Source organism: Trichomycterus rosablanca, chromosome 1 (genome assembly GCF_030014385.1).
Source record: "Trichomycterus rosablanca isolate fTriRos1 chromosome 1, fTriRos1.hap1, whole genome shotgun sequence".
Lineage (NCBI taxonomy): Eukaryota > Metazoa > Chordata > Actinopteri > Siluriformes > Trichomycteridae > Trichomycterus > Trichomycterus rosablanca.
Window position 1 is genome coordinate 19,135,720 of NC_085988.1, and position 15,485 is coordinate 19,151,204.

The 15,485-nt window shown below is 40.4% G+C and overlaps 1 protein-coding gene across 2 annotated transcripts in view; it reads right to left on the reverse strand.

Moving 5' to 3' along the window:
• Positions 1-5,947: 5,947 nt before the first annotated feature.
• Positions 5,948-15,485, reverse strand: part of cxxc5b (CXXC finger protein 5b) — a 38,497-nt gene continuing 28,959 nt past the window's right edge. Inside the window, exon 3 of one of the 2 annotated variants that reach the window (XM_063000589.1) lies at positions 5,948-7,266. In XM_063000589.1, coding sequence (XP_062856659.1) covers positions 7,225-7,266 — 42 coding nt within the window. In that variant the 3' untranslated portion in view covers positions 5,948-7,224. Of the gene's footprint in view, positions 7,270-15,485 lie in introns of both variants that reach the window. The other variant, XM_063000581.1, reaches the window with a different exon arrangement.

Here is a 15,485-nt window from a genome sequence, read left to right on the forward strand (position 1 = left end):
CAGAAAAGACCCGGACCGCCCCACCTGGGGATCGAACCCAGGACCTTCTTGCTGTGAGGTGACAGTGCTAGCCACTTAGCCACCATGCCGCCCCAGAACACAACGGAAGTATCATGCAAAAGTATGTGGACACTTACTGGAGCGTCTGCTTTTCGGATTTCCTATTTTCTGGCCATTAATATAAAGTTGGAGTGGGAAGCGCTGTCACCTCACAGCAAAAAGAGCTTGGGTTCGATTGCATGTTCTCCCTGTGTCTATGTGGGTTTTCTTTAGAAGCTCCGGTTTCCTCTTACAGTCCAAAAACATGCAGTCAGGCCAAATGGAGCTACTAGAAATTGCCCTTGGTATGAATTGGTGTGTATAGGTATATTTGCCCTTTGATGGACTGGCAACCTGTCCGGGGTGTTTCCTACCTTTTGCCCAGTGAATCAGACCCACCATGACCCTGACAAGGATAAAGCAGTGGTAAAACAGACAGTAAATAAATGAATTAATTAATTGCTAATACAAAGTCCTCACCATCACTTACCCTTTGAGGCAATAACAGCGTCCACACTTCTGGAAGGCTTCTGGAAGGTTGATTGGCAAATCTAAAGCAGCCATAGACTAAACTGATGCCATATCCAGGTTGTATTCCTGCTGGAACCACAACCCTGACCAGGATTAAACAATGAGTTCTTCAAAATATGCCATTCTGAGACCAAGCAATAAAAATGTGATCGGAGTTGAGGATCAATCCCAACTCCCTAGATCTTTTGCAACACCCACCCTACAATCTGAGTCACTGTGCCACCAGTACTAATGTCCTTTCTTACCTTAATCTTACGTGTTCATAGTATTTAATATGTGCAGTTTCTTACGAGGGTGGCACTGGTGGCAGAATAAGAACTGCATAGTAACCACGGGCACCTGGGTTTGGTCTGGTCTGTGAGCGTCCCCCCCCCCCCCCTCCTTTTCTGTAAGGGTTTCCTTTGGGTACTTTGGTTTCCTCCCACTTCCAACCACCCAAAACTTGCAGAACGTTGACTGGTTAACCTAAATATGTATAAATGTGTGTGTATGTGTGTGTTGCCCTGTGATAAATTAGCACCAGGTTATATTCCTGCACATCCTGACCAGGATGAAGTGGTTAGTGAAAATTAATATATAAATAAATCTGTTCTGCATTTATAAGGTAGTTTTGCACTGAAACAGATCCTACATTTGGCAATAATGTGTTCAATGTATTGATAGAAATATATGGACACCTGACAATGTGTTTGTTAGATATCCCATCCCACAACCCTGGGCATTTGTAAAAAGCCCTCAGCCTTTAATTTTCTGGATTAAATATTTTATCCATATCTGTTGGAATTTGTGCCCATTTAGTCAACATTTGTAAGACAATCACAGAGGGGTTCAGTTGAGGACAGGGCTCTGTGCAGGCCAATACATCGCCAGACCAAGTCAACAATCCAAGTCTTTGTGAACCTCACAGCACACAGGAACACAGTCATTTGATTCATGTATTTGATTCATTTGATTCATTTTGTATACCTGTTGTGTTTGGGTGTGGCTGAAAGACCTGATCTCATTAATGACATTTTGGCCATATAGTATAAATGTGTAGTTCAGGAAAGATAGAAAAAAGAGCATAGACAAATAGAAATAAAAACAAGATCTACAAGATGGACCAACTAGGTAGGAGTGTCTAATAGAGTAGACAGTGAGTGGACACGGTATATAAAATCTCCAGCAGTGTTGCTGTGTCTGATCCACTCGTACCAGCACAACACACACTAACACAACACCACCATGTCAGTGTCACTGCATTGCTGAGAATGATCCACTACCTAAATAATACCTGCTCTGTAGTGGTCCTGTGGGGGTCCTGACCATTGAAGAACAGGATGAAAGGGGGCTAACAAAGCATGCAGAGAAACAGATGGACTACAGTCAGTAATTGTAGAACTACAAAGTGCTTCTATATGGTAAGTGGAGCTGATAAAATGAAAAGTGAGTGTAGAAACAAGGAGGTGGTTTTAATGTTATGACTGATCAGTGTACATCCCAGGGTCGAACACTTTGAGTTCCTCTATTTATTCCGAAAACCAAGGAGAGCTGCAAACTCAGACCTGTTAATTTCTGACATAGATACATGCATTCTGTGACATAATGGCTGTGAAGACATCGGCGTTATACTAAAGATAGTCGCACATTTCGCTAAACTCAGGGTTCGACTGTTGTCCAGGCTTCAACATGGAATAACCAGCATGGCTCACGAAACACACTGTGGTTCGCCGGACAGCTGAGATGTTACTACTCATCCAAGATGGCCACCAGCACATGGCTACAAGGTAAGGAGGAAGGATTTCTGCACTCGAGCCTTGTTTACAAAATAGTGTAGTATGCTAGGTAAACATACAGAAAGCTTTCTGAAGTTGTTTATTGACTAAGAGGGATTTTTGGCCATTTTTTTACTGACAAGGTGCAGTTGTCTACTCTTAAATTGTAACTTGCTTGGGGGTTGTGGGGACCAAGCTCTAACAATCCAAATAAATGTAATTTTAAAGAGAAATGCCATGTGCAGATTTATTTTAAACGTTGTTGCCCAAAATAAAAATAAAAATTTAATTCCTAAAAATATAGGAATACTGTTACATTGCTAATGCTAATGGTTACAAACTATATTTAAGTCCATATTTGAGCAGCAACATACACTATATTGCCAAAAGTATTCGCTCGTCTGCCTTCACATGCATATGAACTTGAGTGACTCCTATTCTTAATCCATAGTGTTTAATATAGGGTGGCCAGCCGTCCGGTTTTAGGTCGGACAGTCCGGCTTTTCAGCTGCCAGTCCTCCATCCACGCAACGCTAGGATGGACACTTAAAAATCCTCCTTGTGGAGTGAACTGGTTTCATTTTTGATCAATATTATCTGTCATTGGCTCAGGTACACATCAAAACAAATGCTTTGTATTTCATTGGTTTAACAGCCTCATTTGACTGCTTATAGTGCTACCACTGGCCAGTCGCAGAAGGTCTGCCCTCTAAATGCTAGTCTGTGATTGGGTGGTTGAATTTCACCCGCTCGCTCTGTTCTGTATACACCTCTAATTGAGTCAGTTAGTCAGCAGCTCTCATGTTTAGGAACGCTGTGAAAATGCCAAAAAGTAAACTTTTGGAGGCAGCGAGGAACGTACTTAAATATCAAAAGTAGACACAACATGGTGAGTAAAACAGTAATTTGTTATAGAATTCTTGCTTAAATTGGTCAAAAACTCTGTTATATGGGTTATGGTTTCATTCTGTGTGTTGCAGTATCATGTCTGCACTACCCTGTTCCTGGTATGATGTCCTCCTTTTGGGTGTAATGTCCTCCTTTTTGGGGTGTAATGTCCTCCTTTTTGTGGCTATGAATGTGGCCACCCTAGTTTAATATGATGTCGGCCCACCCTTTGCAGCTGTAATTTTTGACCATTCTTGACCATTCTTCCAGAAGCGCATTTGTGAGGTCAGACACTGATGTTGGACGAGAAGGCCTGGCTCATAGTCTCCACTCTAATTCATCCCAAAGGTGTTCTATCGGGTTGAGGTCAGGACTCTGTGCAGGCCAGTCAAGTTCTTCTACACCAAACTCGCTCATCCATGTCTTTATGGACCTTGCTTTGTGCACTGGTGCGCAGTCATGTTGGAACAGGAAGAGGCCATCCCCAAACTGTTCCCACAAAGTTGGGAGCATGAAAATGTCCAAAATCTCTTGGTATGCTGAAGCATTAAGAGTTCCTTTCACTGGAACCAAGGCGCCGAGCCCAACTTCTGAAAAACAACCCCACACTATAATCCCCCCTCCACCAAACTTTACACTTGGCACAATGCAGTCAGACAACTACAGTTCTCCTGGGACCCGCAAAACCCAGACTCGTCCATCGGATTGCCAGACAGAGAAGAGTGATTCGTCACTTTAGAGAACACGTCTCCATGTCTTGGTGGCTACGTTGCTGTCGTTCCCAATCGCTTCCACTTTGTTATAATACCACTGACAGTTGACTGTGGAGTATTTAGTAGCGAGGAAATTTCACGACTGGAATTGTTGCACAGGTGGCATCCTATTACGGTACCACGCTGGAATTCACTGAGCTCCTGAGAGCTCCAAGCAGTCTGCATGCCTAGGTGTTTGGTTTTATACACCTGTGGCCATGGAAGTGATTGGAACACCTGAATTCAATGATTTATATGGGTGAGTGAATACTTTTGGCAATATAGTGTACTTAAAATAAATAGACCACCAGGCTGGTTAATGCGCCAGAAAGCTTGTCATAAACATTTTTTGTTTTTCACCTTTGCCTCTACCTGAGCCCTATACAGGGTATTATGAGTTATTTATCCCCCCAAGAATGTTCAGAACACTCTACGGAGTTTATCACAGACTGGACTGAATAATGAAGAACTCCAATTGCTTGTTTATTCTTTCAGCTAATTCTAACCTTTAGTTTAAATTAATTGTGTGTTTGTGTATGGTTTGTGTAAATCCTATTCATTTAAATCATTCTCCAAGTCACCTAAGGAGGATGGAGGTCCCTGCTGAGTCTGCTTCCTTTCGAAGGTTTCTTCTTGTAATTTGAAAGGAGTTTTGCCACTGATGCCCTTGGTTTGCTCAACAGAGGTGTTTGGTCTGTCAGTCCTGGATTCTGTAAAGCTGCTTTGAGACAGGGGCTGCAACCGAAATCGCGTACTTAAACAGTATGTACTAGATTTGAGGCAGTGTGCACTGTTTGGCCGGTAAAACAGTAAGCTCTTTTAGTACGCGAGTGTGCAGTATGCATTTAACCTCAGACGTATTACATCCAACATCTTACCAGCGTCACATGATGCATGATGTCATATCGCCACAGTTATAACAATTTTTAACATTAATTCTGTCGGGTTCCACAAAGCTACTCATAACGTTATTCAGGGTTGTACTTAATCATAACATTTTTAATGTTTGTCTTACTTTACTTTCTGCCATTTGCCATCTGCTTTGAATGCCTTTGCAGCTCTAGTTGAATTATGGGATAGATTATCGGACCGCAAGTGTGCATTGTTTGCATACTCAAAACTGGCCGCCCAGTCAGTTGGTCATCCGGGTACTTTTCGCGTACTGGTTAATGAATACTATGTATTCAGACACACTATCCACTCTTGTGAACTGCTTTCGCATACTGTTTAGTACGGAAGTATGCATTTTCGGACACAGCCTATGTCCATCGTAAAAAAGCGCTATACAAATAAAATTTGACTTGACTCGACTATAAGGGATCACTGAATACTCACTCACGCTCTTAACTGCTTAACCAATCAGGGTCGTGACGAGGGAGGGGGGTGCTAGAACTTTTGGAATGGGTGCAAGGCACACAGTAACACCCTGGATGGGGCGCCAGTCCATCGCAGGGCAGACACACATACACCCATTCACCTATAGGGCAATTCAGTATCTCCAATTAACTTGACTGCATGTTTTTGGACTGTGGGAGGAAACCGGAGCTCCCGGAGGAAACCCACACAGACACGGGGAGAACATGCAAGCTCAACACAGAAAGGACCCAGACCGCCCCGCCTGGGGATCGAACCCAGGACATTCTTGCTGTGAGGCAATAGTGCTACCCACCGAGCCACCGTGTCGTCCCGGATCACTGAATAGTTTGATGAATATAATATTGATTTCAATTATACGTTACAGCCTTTGTAATCACCAGATTAAAACCCAATCAATCAACAGGAGATTTTAAACTTAAGTGTTGGTGCTCAGGTAGTTTTAGAGACTTGTAGAAGATTTGTTGAGGGTGTTTGGGGGGGGGTTACTTTGTTTTATTTTCCTAGTGTAATTTTGCCACTTTACACTATTATTATTACTCCATATGACAGCTACCACTGTGAACGACTGTATGCTTTCTCAAAAGATTTGTGAAACTAGCCACCACATCTTTATGAACTACAGTTTATTTGACACAATTGAGCAGATCATTAAATGAGGGCACTGACTTCCACTTCCATACACATTACCTTAAAGACACCTGAGATTGACAAGTGTTGCTTTAAAACAGCAATGCCACACCTTTTCCCCTGAAGATGGAACAGTTATGCATTTTAATCTCCTGGGCTTTAAATCATGTTCTTAAAATCACAATGACAGGGTAAATGCCTTATTGTTGTACCATTGAAAAGCCTTATTGAGCCAAATCACTATAGCACTATAGCAGTAGACATGATTTACTCAGTTTTTAAACCCAAACAAGCTGTTAGTAATCTCCTACAACTGTTTTGGCTCTTAATTTAGAAGTATTTGGGCAGATCATTAATAAAATTGTTGGTTGTTTATGGAAAAGGGGTGCAGCTGATTACCACTTGACCAAATTGGATCCAAAAGGCAAATATGATAGGGAAAAAACCATACGATCTGTAAATGCCACTAGCTGGTGTTCAAACTCCTTTTCTCTTTGACTCCTCTTGGCCATCTTTGAATGAATAATTCTGTTTCACAATACAAAATATAACAGTAGATGATATTTCTGTATGTCTGTCAAAAGGGATGCTACATTATACTGAACGATTTCTTTGTCGTTTCATGATCTGATATCAAACAGCAATCTGAAAACCAGTTTTATGACAAACTATCCCGACCCCCCTCCCCGATCCCCAGAAAAAAAATGAACATAAAAAAGCCAGATCCAAATATACTGAAGCAGTCAGTAAGAACATCGGTGCTAACTGTACAATAGTGCTCTGGATTAATAACTAGCTTTAATACAGAGTCTGGAGTTTACATTCTCTAAAGCAAATACAGCATTCCTCCACACATGGACAAAACACAAAAACACAGAAAAATAAAATGATTGTACATCTTCTGTTTGACGCTGCAGAGTTCCCAATGTGTCCGACAAAGGACAAGACTCTACGATAAGAAGTCAACCGGTTCCGGAACGGAACATAGAGAACAACAAACAAACTAAATTAACAAAAAATTAAACAAAACAATGACACGTTGTCATAGCAGTTTATTTTTGGTTCAGAAGAACTTGCTTCGTCCTCGTATAGTGCCTTCTTTTTCCTCTCCTGATCTGGAAAGGCCGTTTGTTTATTTGTTCTGTTATTTGTGGCCAGTGTTTATGAGCCAGCAGCAGTCCGAACGGGCGTTGGTGTTGCGCTTGATTGGCAGTTTGTTAATTTGAGCTCGCCGGGGAGTCCGGATGTCTGTTGTCCTACTGGAACCAGCGGAAAGGAGCGCCGGTGGGCAGCATCACCTTCTTAGAGACACAGGGAAGTAAAAGATGGGGGAGGGGGAGAGAAAGAGAGAGAAGAAAGAAATGGTGGTGGTCAGAAAATCAGTCTGATAAAACAAGAAATACATATCAAAAATAATTTATATAAATAGTTTTCCCATTTCCACTAGTGTACTGTTAGCCAAGAATGGTTATCAGTTATTTACTAGTGCTATAAGGAGCCAAATTTAGCTTTTAGCCTCAGGTTTGGGATTAGTTTAGTTTAGAGTCATGTTTTTACTGTTTAATCAGGACACTTTATAAATGTTTATCCTGAAGCTGATCCTATATGTAGACCAGGGTTTTTTAAACTTAGTTTCTTTTAAGTGACCCACATTTTGTCCATGATTTTTACCATGACCCAGGCAACACAAACAATGCATCACAACAAAACATAAAAACTATATACTTAATTAGTAAAAATAGGGACAATCTGGTCCCACTGTGGTTTACAAGATAGAACGTAAAGCCTTCACAAAGGGCATTCATGTAGAAGTTCATTTTGTGTTTATGTGCCTGTTAAAATTCACTCACTTTCTTAACCACTTAACCGCTTAACCAATTAGGGTCGCGTGGGGTGCTGCAGCCTTTTCAATGGGTGCAAGGCACACAGTAACACCCTGGACGGGGCACAGTCCATCGCAGGGCAGACACACATACACATTCACACCCATTTACTGTACCTATAGGGTAATTAACCAATTAACCTGACGGCATGTTTTTGGACTGTGGGAGGAAACCGGAGCTTCCGGAGGAAACCCACACAGACACGGGGAGAACATGCAAACTCCGCACAGAAAGGACTCGGACCGCACTGCCTGGGGATCGAACCCAGGACCTTCTTGCTGTGAGGCGACAGCGCTAGCCACCGAGCCGCCCCCTGTTTAAATTGGTTTAACACTGATGTAGATGATATGAGGACAAGACCAGGTGGCCGAGTGGTTAAGGCAATGCTCTGCTTATCCCTTGTGCTGGTAGGGCAGTTGTAGCCTAGCGGTTAAGGTACTGGACTAGTAAACAAAAGGTTGCTGGTTTAAGCGCCACCTTTGCCAGATTGTCACTGTCAATTGCTGTCACCCTCAATTGCTTAGACAGTATTCTGTCACAGTACTGTAATTCGATTCGGATACAAAGCATCTGCTAAATGCCAGAAATGTAAATATGTTTGTTAGAAGTGTGCTAACTTTGAATGCACTTTATGCATGTCTTCATATTAAAACTTGAATGTCAGTGCTTTTGTATGTTCCAGCATAAGTCACAATATCCTGCACTTTCTTTCACTAACCCAGCACTTTTTATACCTTCACATCAGTGAGACTAATAGTGTTAATCATTACATTACATTTACATTTTCAGCATTTAGCAGACGCCTTTATTCAAAGCGACTTACAGTACTGTAACAGTATACAGTTTAAGCAATTGAGGGTTAAGGGCTTTGCTCAAGGGCCCAACAGTGACAACCTGGCAGTGGTGGGGCCTAAACCAGCAACCTTCTGATTACTAGTCCAGTACCTTAACCACTAGTCTACAACATCCCTTCACTGGATGAGATATTACCTGCATTTCAAGCTCTTATAGAAATCCTTTGTGTTGACAATAATCAACACAGCACCAGTTAATCTCTTCTCTTCATTTACATTATTGTATCATTCATATAAGAAATAAATAATAAAGGTGAACTATATTAAACTCTGAGGTGCTTGAAGCACTGTTTGCAGTACCATGACCTTACGTTACCTCCTCCTAATGTTCTTCCTACATAGTGGTTCTAATATTCATAATCATTTTATGCAGGTGATACATTGTAAAGACTAAGCATTATTTCATATTCTGTGATTTTCTATTCATTTTAAGTGTATTATTGAAATATTAAATTACAAAAGAATATTGCTGGTAAAAATGGCAGTTAATTGTATGAATTTTTCAATAACCAATCAAATTAATTAATATAAAAATACTTTAAAAATTAGTTGTGGGTTTGAATTTTGTCTTCATACCTGCTGTAATTATTACCCAAGTATCTCTGTAATATTAGTGCCATTTGAATCACTTTTATTGGGGGTCTCACCCTCCTAGGTAATACTTGGACCCCCTAAACGGGAGGGGGGTTGTTAGCTAAACTTTAACTTCAGGCAAAACTGATGTCAGCATTCATCAATATAAAGTTGACACAATCTAATTGAGAAATACACAAAGCAATAAACTGTGTTAAACAAGTTAGCTGCTACCTACATTAACATAGTACAGAACTTGTAGCACAAAATGAATTTAGGTCGTCAGGTCGCTATACAGTTCACACTTCACGACTGGATCTCTTGTAATCGGGAGTCTTTCAAGTCGGTGTGTATTTCACACTACACGACTGATAGGTGATAGGGGGTTTCACACTACACAATCTATCACCAACTGGAATCACAGGCGAGCTTCTCTGGTCTCCCAAACTACGTTTTGCCATGAAAACAAATGTGAGAAGTGATGAAAGGTTTAATACTACCAAGTCAAATGTATGTCAACAATGAGCGAGCGATCAAAGTTTGTGCGCTGATGTGCAGAGTAAAATCAAGGAGAAAAAATAAATAAATCTGAGTGAATTGTCTACGCCACCAGCATGGATTGTCTGTACTGTAGTGAGTTGGAGGTTAATAAATATTTTTTGCAATGAAATGTTGGTGTTATGTTTTGTAGAGAACAATAAGGTCACAAATACTGTAAAACTTATGTGTGTGCCAATGTATTCTGTATAAATTATACTATTCTGAGTTTCCCCTCACACCGTATCTTGCGTTCGCATTGGCTGTTCGACATAGCACTTATTGCTAGTTGAGTGACTCAGATCCAGATATTTGACAGGCTAGATATCTCAGAACGAGTTGTTGAACAGTTCATACATAGCGATTGAGAGCCGAGTTTCGATCGCCAAGCGAATGCCGAGTTGCTCCCGAGGGCGGCAAATCTAGTGCCGACCAGTCGCCGAGCAAAAATCAGGGCAAAAATCGTGTCCTTCAACAAGTCTCTGACATATTGCTAAAACATCAGATCTTTTTCATGGCTTGGTTTCTGTCTATTCTTTTCTGTCCTCATATTGTCTATTCAATGATGTCACTACATTTTGTTATTTTGTTGTAGCTTGTATATCAAAACCTGACTGTGACAGTTTTTACCTCATGTTTTTGAGGTAAAAAGCGGGAACTGCGTTGCCAAGGTAACAGTCAATGTGCTAGTAGTGGTTAGTGAGAAAAAAATAGAGTTGATTTTTTGGAGACGAGACGCAGCCTGGTACTATTTATTATAGTCGTTTGAGGTAGGCGTAGTAAAAACTTTTTGTTAGAATTAAATATGCACTAATATAATAAAACACAGAGTTCATTAGACATAGCTTTCAAATCTCAAAAATATTAAAACTTCCAAATTACCGTCTTGGCTGTTCTAGTATTAAATATTAATCACACTAACCATACTGTATTAAGTCTTTTAGGTATTTGATACAACGTGATGTTGAATGAGACTCAACCTTACACGCTTTCAGTAGGTTTGTTTGTTTGTTTATTAGAATTTTAACATCATGTTTTACACTTTGGTTACAATCATGACAGGAACGGTAGTTACTCATTACACAAGGTTCATCAGGTCACAAGTTTATATCGAACACAGTCATGGACAATTTTGTATCTCCAATTCACCTCACTTGCATGTCTTTGGACTGTGTGAGGAAACCAGAGCTCCCAGAGGAAACCTATGTGGACATAAGGAGAACATGCAAACTCCACACAGAAAGGACCTGGACCCACCCACCTAGGGATCGAATCTCTTCTCTTCATTTACATTATTGTATCATTCATTTAAGAAATTAATAATAAAGGTGAACTATATGAAACTTTGAGGTGCTTAAGGCACTGTTTGCAGTACCATGACCTTACGTTACCTCCTCCTAATGTTCTTCCTACATAGTGGTTCTAATATTCATAATCATTTTATGCAGGTGCTAAATTGTAAAGACTAAGTATTATTTCATATTCTGTGATTTTTATTCATTTCAAGTGTATTATTGAAACGGTTTCCTCCCACAGTCCAAAGACATGCAAGTGAGGTGAATTGGAGATACAAAATTGTCCATGACTGTGTTTGATATAACCTTGTGTGAACTGATGAATCTTGTGTAATGAGTAACTAACGTTTCTGTCATGAATCCTGTAACCAAAGTGTAAAATATGCCATTAAAATTCTAATAAACAAACAAACAAACCACCTGGGGATTGAACCCAGGACCTTCTTGCTGTGAGGCGACAGAGCTACCGACTTAGCCACCATGCCGCCCCTTTCAGTAGGTAAAAGATTTATAAATATACCCTAAAATAAAAATACCAGTATGTACTGTAACCCCTTATATTACTTTACTTAATAATTATATCCCCAGAAACCTCATTCCTGGAATAGTTGTGAATGTGCTGTGTAAAATGCAATACAAAGAAGAATCTGTGATTAGTTAATTCTCTTGAAGCATTATTCAAATGAAAATGTGTAATGAAAAAGGTTTTCACTGACCGACTTAATTCTGTTTTGTAAATATAAACAAATTTGAATTTGATGCCTGCAACACATAAAAAAACTGGAACACAGGCATGTTTACCACTGTGTTACATCACCTTTTCATAATTACACTTTTAATGGTTTGGGAACTGAGGACACTAATTATTGCAGTTTTGGAAGTGGAGTTTTTTCCCCCATTTTTGCTTTATACAAGCCCTCAGCTGCTCAACCGTGCATTAATGATTCTCATATTCATGATGCGCCCGAATGTTTAACATTAGACAGATCTGGACTGCAGGCTGGTGAGTCAAGCACATGCACTCTATGTCTACAAAGCCATGCTGTCGTGGTACATGCAGAATAAGGTCTGGTAGTGTCTTGCTGAAATAACCATGAACTTTTTATTAAAAAGATGTCTGCTTGCATTGTTTGTTTGTTTGTTAGGATTTTAACGTCATGTTTTACACTTTGGTTACATTCATGACAGGAACGGTAGTTACTCATTACACAAGGTTCATCAGTTCACACGGTTATATCGAACACAGTCCTGGACAATTTTGTATCTCCAATTCACCTCACTTACATGTCTTTGGACTGTGGGAGGAAACCGGAGCTCCGGGAGGAAACCCGTGCAGACACGGAGAGAACATGCAAACTCCACACAGAAAGGACCCGGGCTGCCCCACCTGGGGATCGAACCATAGGACCTTCTTGTTGTGAGGCGACAGTGCTATCCACCGAGCCACCGTGGGCTTTGTTTGTGTAATAGTTTCTAGTAACCTGCATCTCTTGATGCCCTGGTGGACTTTGTTAAGTGATAACAAATTTCTCCTGAGCTAGGAATAAGTTTGTACATCAATCTTGTGCACTCCATGCAAACCTACATTTAAAAAGACTTCTCAGAAAGCAATGACAATTGCAATCTAGTCCTACATACATGTTATAAACATGTTGCCCATTTGATATCAGGAACATAGATAGATAGACAGATAGATACTTTATTAATCCCGAAGAAAATTAAGGCCTCAGTAGTAAGTTACATAAATCAAAAGTCAAAAGTAATAGTACACACTACAGAGATTCACATTATACAAACAAGTATCTGTATAACCACAACAACACGCGACAACACACAACAACAACAGGACCTGAGGGTACATGGAGGTGTTATTTTGGTTAACATTGTAAGGCTGGTATAGATTATAAGTAACAGCTGTAAAATATAGAGTTCTAGGTTACATTTATAGGTGCAGAGACGAACTGTGTTAGGAGACAACGGTTTTCTGAAGTACAAAGAGCCAACTTCATATTAATGCCCACGGTTTTGAAATAGGGTATCAAACAAGTTAATCAAACAAAGTGTCCAAATACTTTTGGCCATATAAATAATATAGTGGTCTCACAGCTTTTCAAGTAATGTTAACAGTAATGTTATTTTTTCATAAATTACACAAATAGGAGCATCACATTGATTGAACGGACCTTTTTTTACAGCCACTTGTTGTAGGATGGATTTTAAGCACGCTACACTTCCCCAAAAGTGATTATATGAACACGCTCTACATAGAGCTCATGAATTATAGAAAGCACAACTAACATCAACTATGTTATGCGCTATGCTGTCTCAGAAGTGTGAATGTCAGACAGTCCAGAGCTTTTAGAAAAATCTTTTCTAGCCATCAATCATTCAGTGCAAGAATAGTAAATACACAACAGTGAAAGGTCACCTATTGTAAGACCTTCTTAACACTACCGTTATTATTTTTATTGTGACTTATTAAAGAGTGTGGCAACATTATTTATAACAGCAGTATCTGCCTCCACCCGATCATGCTCAGACTGATCTCACTAAGCAATCAGCCTTCAGGATGAAATTTTCATGCATAAAAACTGTGTTCTAAACCATATCTGTTTTTTGAGGACTAGGCCTAAATCACTTTATTTATTTATTTTATTAGAATTTTAATGTCATGTTTTATGCACTTTGGTTACATTCGTAACAGGACAGGTAGTTACCGGTTACACAAGAATCATCAGTTCAAATCTTTAATGTCAAACACAGTCATGAACAATTTTGTATCTTCAACCGGAGCTCCCAGAATAAACCCACACAGAAACGGGGAGAACATGCAAACTCCACACAGAAAGGACCTGGACCGCTCCACCTGGGAATCAAACTCAGGACATTCTTGCTGTGAGGCGACAGTGCTACCGACCGAGTCACTCTGCCACCCGGCCTAGATTATAGTGTACATTACCCCATCTTCTCATACAAAACAAATGCAATTTAAATAGAATTTTTGCTTATTACAAACACCCTCTAGTAACACTATACACCGACCAGGCATAACAATATGACCACTGACAGGTGAAGTGAATAACACTGAATATCTCTTCTTCATGGCACCTGTTAGTGGGTGGGATATATTAGGCAGCAAGTGAACATCCTCAGTTGATGTGTTAGAAGCAGGAAAAATGTGCAAGCGTAAGGATTTGAGCGAGTCTGACAAGGGCCAAATTGTGATGGCTAGACGACTGGGTCAGAGCATCTCCAAAACTGCAGCTCTTGTGGGGTGTTCCCGGTCTGCAGTGGTCAGTATCTATCAAAAGTGGTACAAGGAAGGAACAGTGGTAAACCGGCGACAGGGTCATGGATGGCCAAGGCTCATTAATGCACGTGGGGAGCGAAGGCTGGCCCGTGTGGTCCGATCTACTGTAGCTCAGATTGCTGAAGAAGTTAATGCTGGTTCTGATAGAAAGGTGTCAGAATACACAGTGCATCACAGTTGCAGGGTTGTTTTGGCAACAAAAGGGGGACCAACAAAATATTAAGAAGGTGGTCATAATTTTATGCCTAATCGGTGTATATAGCCTTTTTATTGTAGCTGCTATTCCAGAAACAAGTGCATTAATATGCCCATACCTAGTTTAACAACAAGGCCTAGGTCAATTTTGGCTTAAAGTGTTGCGGTCGCAAGAAAAGCCTAAATAGTGTTGCAGTCAGGGTTCTGCGCAGTCCAGTAATATTCCTCTTTACCAAACCTGTCAAATCCTGTTTTTAGACCTCACTTTGTGACCAGGTACAGTCATACTAAACAGAAAAGGTCCTTCCCTATACTGTGTTTAATAGTGTTCTTTGCGGTCAGGGTTCTGTGCAGTCCAGTATAATTCCTCTTCACTGATGCAGTCATGAACAGATGCAGTCATGCTGGAAGCTGAAACAGAAAAGGTCCTTCCCTAAACTGTGTTTAACAGTGTTGCAGTCGCGGCTCTGAACAGTCCAGTATAATTTCTCTTCACCGATGCAGTCATGAACAAATGCAGTCACGCTGGAAGCTGGAACAGAAAAGGTCCTTCCCTAAATTGTTTAATAGTGTTGCATTCAGTGTTCTGTGCAGTCCAGTGAAATTCTCCTCACCAAACCTGTCAAATCCTGTCTTACTAGAATTTGCTTTGTAAACAGATAGTCATGTCGAAAGAGAAAAGGTCCTTCCCTAAATTGTTTAATAGTGTTGCAGTCAGGGTTCTGTGCAGTCTGTTAAAATTTCTCCTCACCAAACCTGTCAAATCCTGTTTTTGTAGACCTTGCTTTGTGAATGCAGTCATGCTGGAACAGTAAAGGTCCTTCCCTAAACTGTTAAAGTGTTGCATTCAGGGCTCTGTGCAGTCCAGTT